At 43.3% G+C, this 18,860-nt stretch overlaps 1 protein-coding gene across 2 annotated transcripts in view; it reads right to left on the bottom strand.

The window, feature by feature from the left end:
- The window catches only part of LOC141052034 (cytochrome P450 2C8-like), a 152,631-nt gene that overhangs the window by 73,295 nt on the left and 60,476 nt on the right, over window positions 1-18,860 (bottom strand). For both annotated transcript variants that reach the window (XM_073549212.1, XM_073549213.1), the window contains exons 5-7: window positions 18,276-18,436; window positions 12,605-12,781; window positions 8,329-8,470 (exon numbers count right to left, since the gene is read on the bottom strand). In XM_073549212.1, the coding sequence (XP_073405313.1) occupies window positions 8,329-8,470; window positions 12,605-12,781; window positions 18,276-18,436 (480 nt within the window). The remainder of the gene's footprint in view (window positions 1-8,328; window positions 8,471-12,604; window positions 12,782-18,275; window positions 18,437-18,860) is intronic.

The following is an 18,860-nucleotide window of genomic DNA, read 5'->3' as shown; positions in this document are numbered from 1 at the left end:
AGGCATATCTAAAGAAGAATATAATGCTGTCTGCAGAACCTGCAGGGCACAAATCAGATTAGCTAAAGCTGAAAATGAATTGAGGCTTGCAAGAGATGTCAAAAGCAATAATAAAGGATTTTGGGGATATGTCAAAAGTAAAAGAAAAGTCAAAGATGCTATAGGATTTTAACAGGATGAAAATGATGAAATGGTAAGACAGGATGTTGAGAAGGCCGAACTTTTAAATTCCTATTTTGCATCTGTTTTCTCTCAGAAAGGAAATGTAACATCAACTGTTCTTCACGGTCCTATTAAGGGAATAGAAGAATCCAGGATATCTATAAACAGAAAGATAGTGAGGAAACACTTAGCTAACCTAAATGAATTCAAGTCTCCAGGTCCAGATGAATTACACCCCAGAGTACTGAAGGAGATAGCAGAAGAAATTTTTGAACCCCTCTCCATAATCTTTGAAAATTCTTGGAGAACAGGAGAAGTCCCAGAAGACTGGCGAAGAGCAAATGTTGTTCCTATCTTCAAAAAGGGGAAGAAGGTGGACCCAGGCAACTATAGGCTGGTGAGTCTGACTTCTATACCAGGAAAGATCTTTGAACAAATTATTAAACAACATGTATGTCAGTACCTGGATAAGAATGAAGTGATTAAACAGAGTCAGCATGGGTTTGTAACTAATAAGTCATGTCAGACTAACTTAATTTCCTTCTATGATGGAATCACTGATTGGGTGGATCAAGGAAATGCTGTAGATATAGTATATCTTGACTTCAGCAAAGCTTTTGACAAAGTATCTCATACAATCCTTATTGAAAAAATGACTAAGTATGGAATGGACAAGGCAACTGTTAGGTGGATTCATAACTGGCTTAGTGATCGGACCCAAAGAGTGGTCGTAAATGGCTGCACATCCAGTTGGAAGAATGTCTCAAGTGGGGTACCACAGGGCTCTGTCCTGGGCCCTGTATTGTTCAACATCTTTATCAATGATTTAGATGAAGGAATTGAGGGTAAACTGATTAAATTTGCTGATGACACAAAGCTAAGAGGGATAGCTAATACTAGAGAAGAGAGAGAGGATTCAAAAAGATATAAATAAACTGGAGAAGTGGGCAGCAACTAACAGAATGGTTTTTAACAGGGAAAAATGCAAAGTACTACATCTGGGCAATAAAAATGAAAAAAAGCATATACAGAATGGGAGGAATAGGGCTAAGCAACAGCACATGTGAAAAAGACTTGTGTATACTAATAGATCACAGACTGAATATGAGTCAACAGTGTGATGCAGCAGCAAAAAAGGCAAATGCAATTCTAGGATGTATTAACAGAAGCATACAGTCTAGATCACGTGAAGTCATTATTTCCCTCTACTCCTCTTTGATCAGACCTCATCTGGAATATTGTGTCCAGTTTTGGGCACCACATTTAAAAAAAGACATCAACAAACTGGAGCAAGTTCAGAAAAGAGCGACCAGAATGGTGACCGGTCTGCAAACCCTGTCTTAAGAGGAAAGGTTGCAGGATTTGGGAATGTTTAGTTTGCAAAAGAGAAGACTGAGAGGAGACTTAATAGCTGTCTACAAATATCTAAAGGGCTGTCACATTTTAGAAGGATCAACTTTATTCTCATTTGCAAAAGGAAAGACTAGAAGCAATGGGATGAAATTGAATGGGAGGAGACACAGATTAGATATTAGAAAAAACTTTTTGACAGTTAGAGTGATCAATGAGTGGAACAATCTGCCACGAGAAGTGGTGAGTTCTCCTTCAATGGAAGTCTTCAAACAGAGGCTGGACAGACATCTGACTGGGATGATTTAGCGAATCCTGCTTTGAGCAGGTGGTTGGACCAGATGGCCCAGGAGGTCCCTTCCAACTCTACCATTCTATGATTCTATGAATAAAGTGTCTATGCCGGTGGGAGGGCCCACTCGCCGTCAGACACACTGGTGTACTATGAGAGGCCCTGTGCCAGTGCCGTAACCCACGAGTGGGACCCCCTGCTTGCTCAGGGCCACAGCACTTGCAATACTTACCTCTCCCTGCTCCACCGCCGTGACGTCTTCCGCGTTTCCTGACAGTGACATTCAGGTCAGAGAGCGCGATGACATCACATCTGCCTAAATAGACCAAGTGCAGAGAGCTGGAAGATGGCGATGCTGAGGAGTCCAGAGTAGAGCAGTGCCCAGCGAGGAGAGGTATTTAATATTTTTAAAGGTTGGAAGCAATTTTTGGGGAGCACTATACACTGGAGAATGATATATGAGGCCCTTCATACACTGAAGCATCATCCATGAGGCCTATCATATACTGGAGTATTCCAAATGGGAGACATCAGACACTGGAGCAGCATTTACAAGGCCCATTATACACTGGAACATTAGAAATGTGGCCCAATATATATGGAGCTTTATTTGGGCCCATAACACACTGGAGCATCATCCATGGGTCCCATCATATAGTGGAGCATTCTAAATGGGGCAGATCAGACACTGGAGCAGCATCTATGGGGCCCATTACACACTGGAGCATTAGAAATGGGGCCTATTGTATATGGAGCATTATTTGGGCCAATAAAACACTGGAGCATCATCCATGGGGCCCATCATATACTGGAGCATTCTACATGGGGAAGATTATATATGGAGCATTATTTGGGCCCATCATACACTGGAGCATCATCCATGGAGCCCATCATATACTGGAGCATTCCAAATGAGGGACATCAGACACTGGAGCAGCATTTATGGTTCCATAATACACTGGAGCATTAGAAAGGGGGCCCATTATATATGGAGCATTATTTGGGCCCATAAGACACTGGAGCATCATCCATGTGGCCCATCATATACTAGAGCATTCTAAATGGGGCAGATCAGACACTGGAGCAGCATTTATGGGGCCCATTATACACTGGAGCATTAGAAATGGAGCCCATTATATATGGAGCATTATTTGGGCCCATAAGACACTGGAGCATCATCCATGGGGACCATCATATACTGTAGCATTATGTGGAGCTCATCATATACTGTATGGAACATTGTATGGGACCAATTATTCTGTAGGAGAAATATATGGGGCTCCTTATTCTGTATGGTGCACTAGGTGGTGGCCATAATACTGTATGGAGTAATATACTCTCCGTTTTTTGAGCTATTGTAGAATTTAAAATAGCTATCAGTCATGTCATGTAAGAAGTTAAGTATTTTTCATTGTACTATACCTATATTTCTGTGCCATATCGGAGCATCATGAATTGTGGTTTGTGTTAAAGGGGCGCAGGCCCGGGGCACACGAAAACCTGGAGCCAGCCCTACCCCCCAACTTTAGCCAAATAACCCCCAGTTTTCAATGTGTAACTATTATTATAAAGTAAATTAAGGTTGACAAGTTTAAGTAATAAGAATTGTTGTTGTTAGCATTGAAATGGGCACTGTAGGTGTTTACTGTTCTCCACTCCCTGTCGAATTTGCTTCCACATTAACTTGCATTGGGTTTCTTGTTTCAGTCGGACCTCCGACTTTTCCTATAGTCGGCCGATTTCGTTCGACTTGACTTTTGAGAAAGTCGGGTTTCATGAAACCCGACTCGACCCTAAAAAAGGCAGAGTCGCTCATCTCTAGTTCTGATGACCAAACCCTTGTTAGGGTTGCCGGCCTTAATGAACCAATTAGAGCATTTCAGTTGCCTCTCTAACTTCAAAGTTAACATGTCCAAATCGGAAGCATTGGATTTGCACATTCCTTTGACTAAGTTAAAAAGCTTATATCCCTTTACTTGGCCTAAACAATACATTGCATACTTAGGAGTAAAACTGCGAAGAATAAATATAAATATAAATATCCCCCCTCTGATTTCTTCAGTAGAAGCCTCCATGAAGACATGGAAGGACTCGTATATCTCGTGGATGGGAGGAAAAATTTATTGAAGAGCCTAATACTGCCCAAGTTTACCTCGTATATCCCTAAATTCTATCTTGCCAAAATCAACATGTTATTCCGTAACTACATATGGAAGAAAAAGAAACCTCATCTAGTTTACAGAACTTTAACTCTACCTATGTCTAAGGGAGGAATGGGTGCCTCGGATATATTGGGGTACTATCATGCGGCAATGTTGTCCAGAGTTGTTGACCTACTGAGAAACTCCCACGATAAACAGTGGGTCGAGGTAGAGGAGGCTATTTCCCCCTATCCTCTAAGATCTATTTTTTTAACATGCACACATAAGAAATTAAGCATGCCACTCTACAACATACATACTAAAGCCACCCTGAAAATATGGCTGGAGGTGGTGGAGGCTCTTGCCACCCCTGTCTCCCTTACTCAAGCTTGCAGATGTGATACCACATTCATTCCACTCTCGGGGCAATGATACTGGGGAATCTAGATACCTGGCTAATATACCTGTTGATCAGCTTTTGACAGATGGGACACTCCCCTCGTTACAGGACCTGCAGGAAATACCGGGCCTCTAGAATCTGTCTTTTATTCAATATGGTTCTATCAGAGACTCATTGAGACATTATCTTCGCTCGTCAGACCTTTCACGTCCCCTGACTACATTTGAAGCACTTTGTGCAACTACCCATAAACCCAAGAAAAAATGTCAACTATATACCAAAACCTGAATTCTTTAAATTGTTGTTTTAAGAGAGCCTTTATAACACATTGGGAGAAAGATTTGGGATACAAGTTTACTCCAACCCAGATCTCCCACATTAACAAATACTCACATGGCCCAACACAGTGTGTCAGGGCACAGGAGAATTCCTTCAAAATTATAACCAGATGGTACATTACACCAAAACAAAGCAGTCCTTGGCGGACAGGTGCCTCGACTAAGTGTTGGAGGTGTGGGATTGCTGAAGGATTATACCTTCACATGTGGTAGTCCTGTCCGCCTCTTCTGCAATTTTTACACACTGTGGAAAATTTTATAAAGTGTATTAAACAAAAATCTTAAATTGACACCCGAAATAGTAATCTTAAACTTCCCGATGTGGCATAGACATAAACGCGTCTCAGTATTAGTGCAACACATTATGACAGCAGTGAAATTACTAATTCCGACTCAATGGAAAACAACGAATATCCCCTCCACCTCCCAAATATTTAAAAAAGTTGATATGTTATACCATGTAGCTAAACTTGTGGCTCTAGTAAACTGCTCCCAATCAACATTTGAAGAAATTTGGCGTCCATGGATCCGTTTTAGATCTACCTACACATTCCAACAAGACTAATGTAGCAATTCAAAACTAATACAGAACCTATGCATCTCATGTCCAACTCCTCCCCTCCTTCTTCTTCTCCCCTTCCTCATTATCCGCTTTCTTCATTTGATTCCCACCTTGCCTTGTTTCTTTTGTACCTTTTGTACCAGGAACCTTAATACAGTTTATCAAAGGATGTTGGTTAAATGTAGCAACCTTATGGCTATACTTCACTATGGTACTGTTATTTGATGAATCTCGATATTAAGGTACTGCTTTAATTGTCACTAATCATCCCTCAGTGTAATATGTATATATCAAAAGCTAATTATCTACCACCTGTTAAATGATGATTGTACGTTCGATGTAGATTAATGCTACAATCTACTTGATTACATGCTTTGCTTTTTTGTCTATATTTTCAATAAAGAAAACCACTGAAAAGAACAGAAAAAGAAAATAATTTTTTGTTGGTTTACCTGACTGATTTGTTTTTACAGAGCCTCTTATTTTCCATTTGTTAATCACAGTTTGAACGCTGCTGACTAGCGTTATCAATTCCTTGGATATCTTTTTGTATCCCTTTCCTGTTTTATACAGTTCAACTACCTTTACCCATAGATCAATTGACAATTCTTTTGCTTTCCCCATGACTCCCAATCCAGAAATGTTAGTGGCTGGATGAAAGAGGCAAGAGTTTGTTTGGATCCCAGAAACTCACTCAGCTTTTATGCACACAAACTGATTACAAGCAAACAGGTCACATGTGAGGATGATACCTTTAGTAGCCATTCAAACCCATTTGTGTCAACTTCTGTGCATGTTATCAGGCCAAAATCACCAGGGTATGTGAACTTTTGATCAGGTTCATTTGAATATTTTGGGTTATCATTATGATTTAAAAAGAGAAAACACAGTAGTTTGACAATAAATGGCTTTGTTAGGCGTCGGGTTCTGGTCGCTGCACAGCGGAAATCTCGAGCCTTACTTCCAGCGGTCTCCCATTCTTCTCCAGCCACGGAGGAGGTTGCTCAGCAAACTCGTCGGTCTCGGTGCTCTGCCCAGACCAGCTCTGTGGGCTTGTTTGCTGCTGCCACCTCTGGCACAGCTACGGCAATACATGCTGTTCAGCAGCGAGATTCTCCAGGGACTAAGTCCCCATGTCAGGCCACTGAGCATGCCCGTGGAGTGATCTCCCATTGGAGATCGAAGGTCACGTGCTCAGGTCCTGCTCCTGTTCGCATTGGTCAATCCGTGAAGCCAGGAAGGTCCCGGATGCTCGCGGCTATAAAAGGTTTGCATGGCCGCTCGGCCATGCGCTAGGATAGACTGTATTTTCAGACTATAAGGAGTGAGTGATGAATTCACGTATGACTGTCTCTGGTGACTGACTCATTATGAAACCCCTACCCTTGGTACACATGTGCTGTGCAGCCTAGCCTGCTAGTGCCCAGGCTTAGGCGTAGGTAGGTCAGAGTCTGAGTCAGGCTTTAGCCTTCATTAGTGACTCAGCACACCTTAGTGCAAGTGCTCCATACTCCATAGCCAGCGTCTATAGCTGCGTTCGTGGCAGCGACGCCTCACGCCCAGTGGGCCTAGAGGGACTCTAACCCCATGTCCTTGGGGTAGAGTTCTGTGGCCGTTTGCTGTGCGCTCTTTGGCCGGGCTCTGTGAGCTAAACAGGCTCCGGCATCCACGTTCAGCGGCTGTCCGGTTCTGTGAATTAACAGTGTCCACTCCTGTTCACACTGGGTGACGTAACCCACGTGTGACTGTTTTCTCGCCGCTCAATTCTTCCGCCATTGTCTAGCAGCAGTGTACCACCTCTGCACGGTGGACCCCGGGCTGCGAACGCACCCACTACTACTTTATTATCCGGTGCATTCCGCCAGGCTTCACCCAACCACTAACCATGAGTGGAGAATAAGTTTTGGTATTATCATTCAGATTCTCTGAAAAAGTTGAGGAAAGCAAAAACTCTGCAGGAGTATGTAAACTTTTCAACACAACTTTTGACTAGGGTCACATGGTCGTAGAATTTCTCATCTGACAGAATCAGGCCAATTATGCAAATCACATTCTGATCAAACCCTAATCAGAGTTTGATCAGAGTATCAGCACAGTATGATCCTATTCTCTGAGATGAAGAGAAAATGGAGAAAAAAAAATGTCTCCATCTTCTCCATTCTGTCAACCAGCGGGAATCAGACTCCATTAAAGGCCCCATCACACTAAGCGATCTCGCTAGTGAGATCGCTGATTTTGTGACACATCAGCGATCTCGCCAGCAAGATCGCTGTGTGTGACAGGGATCAGCGACCGGCCCCCCTGCCAGTTATCGCTGATCGTGCTCGAGCGTCCAGGGCCATTTTTAGATCGCTGGTCTCCCACTGCCCAGCACGCATCGCTGCGTGTGGCAGCGAGAGACCAGCGATCAGCGATGCTGGACGCTGGTTGCTAATGTAAATGTCGGGTATCCAGGAGCCGCGGCTCCTGGATACCCGCTGTTTACCTTGGAAACCGGCATACACGCTGGTTTCCAAGGTAAACGTCGGGTATCCAGGAGTCGCGCGGATCCTAGATACCCGATGTTTACCTTGGAAACCAGTGTGTACGCCGGTTTCCAAGGTAAACAGCGGGTATCCAGGAGTCGCGCGGCTCCTGGATACCCGACGTTTACATTAGAAACCAGCGTCCAGCATCGCTGGTCCTGATCGCTGGGGCTGTCTATGTGACAGCTAACCAGCGATCAACCTAATGATGTCCCAGCGATCCCATCATGTCTGATCATTGGTGGGATCGCTGGGACATCGTTTAGTGTGATGGGGCCTTAAGATGTTATCTGAGTGCAGTGTGACGTTTTACAGGCATGCATTGACTTGCATGGCTGAGTGCGATCCAAATATTGGAACAAACTCAAGCATGCTGGGACTGGTTCAGAAAAAAATCAGCTCCATAGAACAAGATTGGTCCGAGCGCGATCTGATGTTTTGTCAGATTGTACTCGGACCAAAATTATGGCCATGTGCAAGAGCCCTAACCTTCACTAATGATTGTTGAAATCTGACCTCTGAGACCTGTGCCCAAGTTATGTCACTGGCAATACCTACCTAAAACTTCTGGATATTTGAGTAAAATCCTCAGACCAATCCTTAAAGTCATGCTTGTTGTTTCCGTCCCAGCAAAAAAGAGGTTCATCACAGTAGCAAATAAGTTTTCGAGGTTGAACTCTGGGTTAGGGCTTTCCTTGTCCTGGAAACGTACATGAGATTACATTGCATTAAACTGTTTCGGGTTTTTTTTTTAATCATTTACTCAAATTAATGTGTACATGTAGCAAATATTGGCAGTGTTGGGCCAGATGTACTTGGGTCCAGTGAAGATAGTGATTCTAAGGATTTCTGCATGTGATCCATCTCTAGTTGTAGCAATCTTTTGTAATGATCATTTGCGAGGATTCACATGAACTGAATTGTAAATTGTTTAAAGTTGTGAATATTTAAACATTTGACATGAATTCAATTCGCCATTGTAGGAGAGAGAGTCCCCGCTGTGTAACCGGGCCGGAACCAAGAGGGCTATCACTATGGTTCCCAGGGGATCTGTTTCCAGGGAAAGGAATTAGAGGTTGGACTATAGACTCTTCTAGAAAGTATGGTGACAAAGAGGTCATAAAAAGAATGCAGGGAGCCAGCAGGGGACACTCGACAGAAAGAGAGAGAAGGAGCAGGAAGCTGGAGCATAGGTGGCGCTGGAGAGCAGGAGTGCACCAGCGCCTTCCAGAGAGACAGGATGGGGGCTCACCTGATCCAAGGAGAGGACGGCACCGAACAGTGCGAGGGAGTGACACAGACCTGACATCCGCGGCTGTGCCCAGGAGACAGAGACCCGCGGCCACTACTGCCCCGCTCCACACCGCAGCTGCGGCCCGTACCCTGCCACCCGCGGCTGCTACTGTCCTGCTCTACACCGCGGTTGCTGCCTGTACGCTGCCACCCACTGCCGCTACTGCCCCGCTCCACACCACGGCTGTGGTCTGTACGCTGCTACCCGCGGCCGCCACTGCTTCACTCCGGCCCACGGCTGCGGCCCGTACTCTGCCACCTGCGGCCACCACTGTCCCGATCCACACCGCGGCAGTGGCCCAGAAGCTGCACCTCTTGGCCACCACTGCCCCGCTTCAGTCTGCGGCTGCAGCCGATACATCCACGCCTGCGGCTGCCACCACAACGCCTCCCCGAGGGGACCTGACGCTGAGGAATCCTCCTGGGGCCTGTTGCGCCCCTTCTACACCCAGGCGTAGGAACGCCCGAAGCCTGCGACAACTCCTGATTGGCTGGGCCCATCGGCTGAGACGCCAAACGGACACCTCCCGGATAACAACTCTGCAGAACATCAGAGAAGGATAAGTGACCCTTCATTGTTAGTTGATTATAATTCCAGGACTCGCAGTTGGCCATCCCGCTGCCATATAGTTGCCGCCACCGGCCGGGTAGTTGATATCGGGTTGTTTGGTTGTATTATTGTCTAATTCCCTGCGAGGAAAACCATTGTCAGCTTACCAGTTATCCATATTACTCATATATAAAGGTTGAAGTTAAGCTTGCTCCATCTCCGCCTCGTCACTGCATCCTGCGTACCTGCGAGTACCACACCATCTCTAGTAATGGCACCCATTAAAATTTGTTCATGTTAATGACTAAGGAAAAGATGTCAGAGGGGAATTTTTATCCTTTTTGCGCTTCTTGAGTTATGAATATGGCACACAAGTTGTATGCAGCTGAAATTAGTCATACCTTTATGCCTCCTGGATGATGACTTGTTCAGTAAAATCATCTTTTATAGCTTTGATCTTCCAGACTATGGGACGTATGCTGCCCGGCAGAAAAGACTGTCTATGGTCTTCATAAGATAAGACTGCCTTCGATCTTCATTACACTGTGTTCCAAATTATTATGCAAAACATATTTCCTCATATTTTCTCTACATTACCTATATGAATTGCAGTCATTGTTATTTTCCAGTCATCTAATATTCTAGTATAATTGCAATGTTTTTGAACAAACTGCCTATGAAAACAGTATATTTTTAAAAATAAGAAACACTCAAAATGCTATTCCAAATTATTATGCACAGCAGAGTTTTGAACCTTTTCATTTTTATTTTGAACAAGAAAATGGTCAATTGTGAAATTATAAGCATTATCAGCTTATTACAAAATGAAATCAAACAGTTTTCAAGTCAAAACTTTATTCTAGGTGATGTTACATTTGTACATAGGACCCCTTGATGGAAAGAAGCTTCTGAACTCTCTCGTCCATTGAATTTGTCAGTTTTTGGATGGTTTGTGCTTGAATTGTTTTGCATGTGGACAGATTACCCTCCCAGAGCTGTTGCTTAGATGTGAACTGCCTCCCACCTTCATAGACACTCCTTTTGATGATGCTCCAGAGGTTCTCAGTGGGGTTGAAGTCAGGGGAAGATGGTGGCCACACCATAAGTTTGTCCTCTTTTATCCCCATAGCAGCCAGAGATGCAGATGTGTTCTTTGCAGCATGAGACGGTGCATTATCATGCATGAAAATGATCTTGCTGTGGAAAGCACGGTTCTTCCTCTTGAACCATGGCAGGAAGTGCTGTTTTAGAAACTCCACATAGATTATGGAGTTCATCTTTACCCCTTCAGGAATCCTAAAGGGGCCGACAATCTCTCTCCCCATGATTCCAGCCCAAAACATTACTCCCCCTCCTCCTTGTTGGCGCCTTAGCCATGTTTTCATGGGGTGTCCATCAACCAGCCATCCTCCACTCCATCCATCTGGACCATCGAGCGTTGCACGGCACTAATCGGTGAACAAAACAGTTTGGAAGTCAGTCTTCATGTATCGTTTGGCCCACTGGAGCCATTTCTGCTTGTGTGCAGTGGATAGAGGTGGTCGACAGGATGGCTTACGCACAGCTGCAAACCTCTGAAGGACCCTGCATCTTGTTGTTCGGGGGACGTTGGAGGCACCAGCAGCTTCAAAAACTTGTCTGCTGCTATGACAAGGCATTTTTGAAGCTGCTCTTTTAACCTGACGCAATTGCCTGTTGGAAAGAGTCCTCAATTTTTCCTTATCAGCACGCAAACGTGTGTGCTGGGAATCAGCTACATACTTCTTGATTGTGCGATGATCACGATGAAGTGTCTTGGCAATGTTGATTATAGTCATGCCTTGACCTAAATACTCCACAATTTGTTGCTTCTCAGGAGCCGACACATCCTTTTTCTTTCCCATTTTGGCAAAAAATATAGGCTGCTTAATAATGTGGAACAGCCTTCTTAAGTAGTCTTGCCCTTAATTGGACACACCTGCCAAACTAATTTGCACAGGTATCTGCAATTGCTTTCAGTGATATAAAGAGCCCTGACACACATCACCATCAATGAGTTTAAATGACAAACAAAAAAATTCTAACCTTATCACTCCTAAACTCTTTTTGCATAATAATTTGGAACACAGTGTATACTTCATTATTTCTCCCCTCCTTCTCTTCAGTTTTCTGTTGACATCAAGTATGCGGCTGGAAATTCCACACCTGGGCATTCTGCCTGCCATCTCTCCTCTGCACTGTTCTGGACTGTGTAGAATTCACCTTTACTGTTCGCCGGAGATCACTGGGACCGGAAATTATAGTGACTCTTAAGAGCCTGCACATATCAAAATTGAAGACAGTTCCCACAGAAGGGTGGAACAGTGCGGAGGAGAGGCAGCAGGCAGAATGTGCAGGCGCGGGATTTATGTTTCGTGCACCTGACGTCAAAGGACACTGAAGAGAAGGGGAGGAGAAATCTTATCTTTCAGGCAGCATACACCCCATAGCCTGGAAGATAAAAGCTACAAAAGATGATTTTTACTGAACAGGGCATCATCCAGGAGGCGTACAGTTATGACTAATGTCAGCTGTAAGACACCTATACTAGAATTCTATATAAATGCCAGGAAGCATATGACTATAAGTGACACCTAAGGAGAGGCTTCATAGTCAGGCAGAGGAAAGGGTAAAAAATTAACTTGTACATGTCCAGGCTGTTCCACCTTTTTTTTAACTCAGCTGTGTCTTCTCATTCCTTTTATATTCTTACTGCCTTCATGGCTTGTTTTTATATCTTATCTCAATAAAGTTTGTTTTTTTATCCTTCACTCTGCCTCCTTATGAAGCCTTTCCTTAGGTGTCACTTAATGTCAGCTGAATAACAGGAAAGACAGATGTGTTTCTTTTTTTTAATTAAAGCAGCCGTATAGCTTTAAAGGAAAAAAAAAATCACTTTTTAGCCAAAGGAAATGATGATGACAACACCATTAAATATGAATATTTTGACCACACAATATCCATCTTACTTGCCTCTTCCATCTTTATAAGAAAACAGTCTATGAAATCCCGGGGGCAGTTCAGGTCCAGGGTCTCTTTATGTTCTTTCACTTTATCCATCACAAACTTTTTTATGGTAAAAATATTGTTAAAAGCTTTTTGGTGTGGTCCCGGAACACGCAGGAAAATTTGTGGGAAAGAGTTGAGTAGCTAAAATGGATAAAAAATATGTATTTTTAAAAACAATTTTTACAAATTTCACAAAAGGATTGATCATATGAACAAATAAATTATTTTTGCCATATAAAAAATCATTAAAATAATTGATGCAATAATTTAAAACATTACACAGATTTTACTTGGTTCAACTTCTACCCATCCCACCATCATGTTTGCCCTTCTGCTTCCATTTTTCATGGAAGAGAGGTCCTCACTCAATATCTCAAATAATTGGACTCCACCATTATTAATTCAGCCCTGGTGAAGTGAGGGCTTACATAAGTTTCCATCTGTATTGTGACGCGTCTCCCAATCAGCCTTGCTGCATTTGGTTGAATCTGAGCAGAAAGTATCACCCTGCAACACTACTGAATTCATCCGGCTTCTGTCTTTAGTCACATCATCAATAAGCACAAGTAACTCACTGCCATTGGAAGCTGTGCATACCCATACCTTCAGATCCTCTTTTCCTCTTCACCACATGAAATGGACACCAGTCGGAATGTTTGGTATGGCCACTTTTCCAATGTCTAAACCTTGATGAAGGATTTTTCTTCTCTCTTCCTCCTATTTTAGGCTCATCATTTTGCCGCTCTACTTGTAAGCCCCATGCATCTCTCTTTGAAATAAAACAATTCCTAGAAATATGGCCTGGTTTACCATAAATGTAATATATCTTCACATTGTGACTCACAGTTCCACATCAGAAAAGGGGCAGCAGTGATTATCCGCCCAAGTCTCAGAACAAATGCACTCTCAGGATGCAGCAAACCCATGTAGGAAAGATGGCTGGTGCACAAAACTGATAAGACAACCACTCACAACCTACCAGTTCATGGAGGGGGTGATTGCCCAGTATATGATTGCACAAAAGAGGCTTGTATAGGGTGCCGTTCACATGCAGGTAATGCACAGTGTCTGGTTTACAGCCTATTAGTCACACCCATACTATATGATCAAGCGGGCTGCCCAGCACTAAATGCATCCCACGTAAACAGATACCCCAGTTTATAAGATCAAAAGTTCTGGGCTTGGCTGCACCCTGAAAAATAAAGTGCAAAAATACATATAAATATGTGAAGTATTGGTCGATATTTTGGCCAAGATAAGCAAGCTCGCAAGGGTCCTCATACTTGCGAGTCCAAACACTTAACTTAATAGCAAAGCCACAAAAAGAAAACTAAAAATGCTCCAAAAATTTCATTTTTAGAGGATTTTTAGTCTTCTTTTTGTTGCTTCACATTTCCACATGCAAAACACTTCATTGTCCCTTTTTTGTGTGTCTCACTACCAGAAAATTGACAAATTTTGCAACATGACCCAAAAGTCCAGAATAAAAGCACTGCTCTGCTCTTTATAAAAGGTGTTGTAGACTTTTATCTGCAGGTACAACTTTAATAGAGAATTCTTGGGCCTCATTATTACATTTCTTTGTATCACTTTAAGCACTTTTTTTCTTCTCTTTGGTGATTTAGAATGATCAGTCTGATTAGCGATAGCCCACCTTTATAGCTTTCATTCTTCCTTTTAAATAGCTTATTCTCTGCCACAATTAGCTGGCTACTAACAAATAATGCAGCAGCATTTTTATCAGATGCCTTTAATGTTTGAATTTCCTTATTGAAAACATTTATCCGACATTCCAGTATTCTTTTCTTTCCTCATATCTGCATGTAATGCATCTAAACATTCAACTTTGTTCTGTAAAATGTCATTCTGCACCTTTAGCTTTGAGTACTGCTCTGCTAGCCAACAAGCAGGAAACCCTAAAGCACATTTATTTAAATAGCGCTGTTAATTCTATGGGAAATTACAGACATTATCATCACTGTCCCCAACGGGGCTCACAATATAGATTCCCTATCAGTATGTCTTTGGCGTGTGGCAGGAAATTGGAGAACTCGGAGGAAACCCACACAAACACATGGAGAACATACAAACTCCTTGCGAATGTGTGTCTTTGGTGGGATTTGAACCCAGGACCCCAGTGCGGCAAGGCTGCAGTGCAAGGGCATCACAGTGGCTCATTGGATAGCACTGCAGCCTTGCAGCGCTGTAGTCCTGGGTTCAAATCCCACCAAAAACAACATCTGCGAGGAGCTTGTATGTTCTCCCCATGTTTGCGTGGGTTTCCTCTGGGTACTCCGATTTACTCCCACATTCCAAAGACATACTGCTAGGGAATTTAGAGTGTGAGCCCCATCGGGGACAGTGAGGATAGTGTGTGCAAACTGTAAAGTGCTGAGGAATATGTTAGCACTATATAAAAATAAAGATTATTTTTAGTGCTAACCACTGACTGCCCGCATTTCAACATTTACTTCACTGATCTTATTTCCCCCACTGTATGAAGCCTTATAATAATAATAATAATAATTTTTATTTATATAGCGCCAACATATTCCGCAGCACTTTACAATTAAGCGGGGACATGTACAGACAATAAATTCAATACAAGTTAAGACAATTCAAACAATGACATTAGGAGTGAGGTCCCTGCTCGCAAGCTTACAATCTACAAGGAAATGGGGGGACACAGTAGGTGAGAAATGCTTGTTAATTCAGGTCTGGCAATTATAATAGGGATTTTCATATAAAGCTGCATGATCCGGTCATCAGCCCGTGTGTTTAAGTGCAATAGACAAGTATCAAGTGCAGTTATCATGTGCATGAAGGGTGTGGAGACAGATGAATAGTAGGGTGCAGATTCAGAATAATATTTGGAAGGAGGGAACAGGGCAAAGTTAGCTTGCTGAGTAGTTGATGTGATAGGCTTGTTTGAAGAGATGGGTTTTCAAAGCGCGCTTGAATAGGTCAGGGCTAGGTATCAGTCTGATTGTCTGGGGAAGTGCATTCCAGAGAGCTGGAGCAGCACGAGAGAAGTCTTGGAGGCGGAGGTGCGAGGTTCGGATTACGGGGGATGTTAGTCTTAGGTCATTTGTAGAATGGAGGGCACGTGTAGGGCGATAGACAGAGATGAGAGAGGAGATATAAGGCGGTGCAGAACAGTGGAGAGCTTTGTGGGTGAGAGAGATGAGTTTATACTGGACCCTGTAGCGAATAGGTAGCCAGTGTAATGACTGGCACAAGATGGAGGCATCGGTGAAGCGGCTGGACAGAAATATGACCCTGGCTGCCGCATTCAAGATCGATTGGAGAGGAGAAAGTTTGGTAAGAGGGAGACCGATCAGAAGAGAGTTGCAGTAGTCCAGACGAGAATGAATAAGAGCGACAGTAAGAGTCTTAGCAGTTTCAAAGGTGAGAAAAGGTTGGATTCTGGAGATGTTTTTAAGATGCAGGTGACAAGAGCGACTGAGTGATCGGATGTACGGAGTAAAGGAAAGTTCAGTGTCAAATATGACCCCAAGACAGCGGGCATGCTGCTTGGGAGTTATGGTTGAACCCTCCAGGGTTATTTCGATGTTAGCTAGAGTGAGGTTAGTAGAGGGGAGAAACACAAGAAGTTCAGTTTTAGAGAGATTTAGTTTCAGATAGAGGGAGGACATGATGCTAGAGACAGCAGACAGACAATCCTTGGTATTTTGAATTAGGGTAGGGGTGATGTCAGGGGAAGAAGTGTATAATTGGGTGTCATCAGCATAGAGATGATACTGGAACCCAAATCTGCTGATTGTTTGTCCAATAGGGGCAGTGTATAAAGAGAAGAGGAGGGGGCCTAGGACTGAGCCCTGCGGGACCCCGATAGTAAGGGGACGAGAAGAGGAAGAGGAGCCGGAAAAAGATACAGTGAAGGAGCGGTCAGAGAGGTAGGAGGAGAACCAGGGGAGGGCTGTGTCCTTGAGGTCTATAGAGCGGAGCATAGTGAGGAGGAGCTGGTGATCCACAGTGTCAAATGCGGCAGAGAGATCCAGGAGAATCAACAGGGAGCAATGACCTTTCGATTTAGCTGTTATTAAATCATTAGAGACTTTAGTGAGGGCAGTTTCAGTAGAGTGTAAAGAGCGGAAACCAGATTGTAAGGGGTCGAGAAGAGAGTTATCCGAGAGATAGCGGATTAGACGGGAGTGGACCAGGCGTTCCAGGAGTTTAGAGATGAAGGGAAGGTTAGAGACAGGTCTGTAGTTAGCAGTGCAGTTCTGGTCCAGGGATGGCTTTTTAAGTAAAGGGGTTATGATGGCATGTTTAAATGAGGAGGGAAATATACCTGAAGAAAGAGAGAGGTTAAATATTTTAGTCAGGTGAGTGGTGACCACTGGTGAGAGAGACTGCAGGAGCTGTGAAGGAATAGGGTCACTGTTGCAGGTTGTAGGCCGAGCAGAAGCGAGGAGCTTGAAAACTTCTTCTTCTGAAACAGGCTCAAAGATGTCTAGTGAGCTTGAGGTGCGGCAGGGAAGGGGATCCAGGCACTGAGGAGATAGGGCTGAGATATCCTGATGGATGTGGTTGATTTTTTCTAGGAAATAAGTGGCCAGATCCTCACCGCTGAGGTTGGTGATGGGGGCCTGTACTTTAGGTTTCATGAGGGAGTTTAAGGTTTCAAAAAGTCGTCTTGGGTTGTTGGATAGTGAGGTGATGAGGGTGGTGAAGTAGGATTGTTTGGCCAGATGAAGGGCAGAGTTATAGGTTTTGAGCATGAACTTATAGTGGATGAAGTCTTCTGCTAAGAAAGATTTTCTCCACTGCCGCTCTGCACACCTCGAGCAGCGCTGAAGAGAGCGTGTTTGCGTTGTGTGCCAGGGCTGCCGTTGTCTGTGTCGGGTCTTTCTGCGTATAGAAGGTGCTGCTTCATCTTTATGGTAACTCTTTATCTTTATGGTAACTTAAATAATTAAATATTGAAACACCTACTCACTAGAGGGGGTACTTCACTTAGATGGTTGTTGTGAAGGGGATTTTCTTCATCATGAAAAGCCCATATTGATTATATAACTGTATCTTGAATATGCTTTGGTAAACAGCCAAAATGCCAAAACTGGTGTCACTGTCCAAATATTTCTGGACCTAACTGTAGCGTTAAATAGCTTGAAAATAATGAATTTGAGTTAAGAATAGTGGGGGAGAGAGAGAGAAAGAAAGCGAGAGTGAGAGAGAGAGAGAACGAGAGAGAATTTTCCAGCTCAAAAGTCTGGGTCCCCATGTGTTTTCAATGGGGTTCGGGTTCTAGTTCAAGTTTGAGTATGTTTCTGTTGCTCGAACCAAACTTTGGAATAAAGTTTGGGTTGGGTACAAGAACTCGAACTTCCATGGGTCTACTCATCCTTAGTAAATAACAAAGATCTTCATTTTACTCATCTGATCTCAATTACATACCCTTGCTTCAAATTTTGTCAGTAGATAGGACAACATTAATCTGATCTCAATTACATACTCTTGCTTCAAATTTTGTCAGTAGATAGGACAACATTAAATTGCCTACAGCTGTGTTCCCCAACTTGCTGATTCACCCCTTGGGGGTTTACATCTAAAGTTACTCTCAGCCCTCAGCATCTGAAAACTCCAAATCTCAGACAACCATTGTTATTACCTGCACAGTTGATGAGTTTGATATCTTGAAGAATTCTTTCAACATAGCCAATAGACTAAGGAACTTTTCATCTTTATATTCAAAGCGCTCACCAAAGACAATGGAACAAATCACATTAGAAATCGCCAAAGTCAACAGATAAGTGGGGTCAAAAGAAGAACCTTGAAAAGAAAAAGTTAGTGACAAATTTAATGAATTTACCTTAAGCTTAGAAAAGTTGTCACTTACCATTACAGTAAGTATATTTGCGCATAGATTGAAGCTTCAGAGACTGGGAGTTCTGTGGAAACTGTTTGGGTAAGAATACAAGGAGAGAACAACGGAAAGGACACCATTGTAGGCATTTACTACAGGACACCTTGGCAAGCTCAAGATATACTGTAGATGAACTCTTTATGCATCAAATGGCCAAGTTCTCTAAAAAATATGACATAGTGGACATGGGAGATTTCAACTATCCAGACATTTTTTGGGAATCTCTCTCAGGCAAAACCAGCAGGTCAAGAAAATTATTTTCTTCTCTTGCTGACAACTTTATCTTCCAAAAGATAGGGGAGAAAACAAGGGGATCTGCTACCTTGGATC

The sequence above is a fragment of the Dendrobates tinctorius genome, unplaced genomic scaffold, assembly GCF_039654945.1.
Source record: "Dendrobates tinctorius isolate UK_male_01 unplaced genomic scaffold, ASM3965494v1 ptg000158l, whole genome shotgun sequence".
Lineage (NCBI taxonomy): Eukaryota > Metazoa > Chordata > Amphibia > Anura > Dendrobatidae > Dendrobates > Dendrobates tinctorius.
This window is presented reverse-complemented; position numbering and strand designations above follow the sequence as displayed.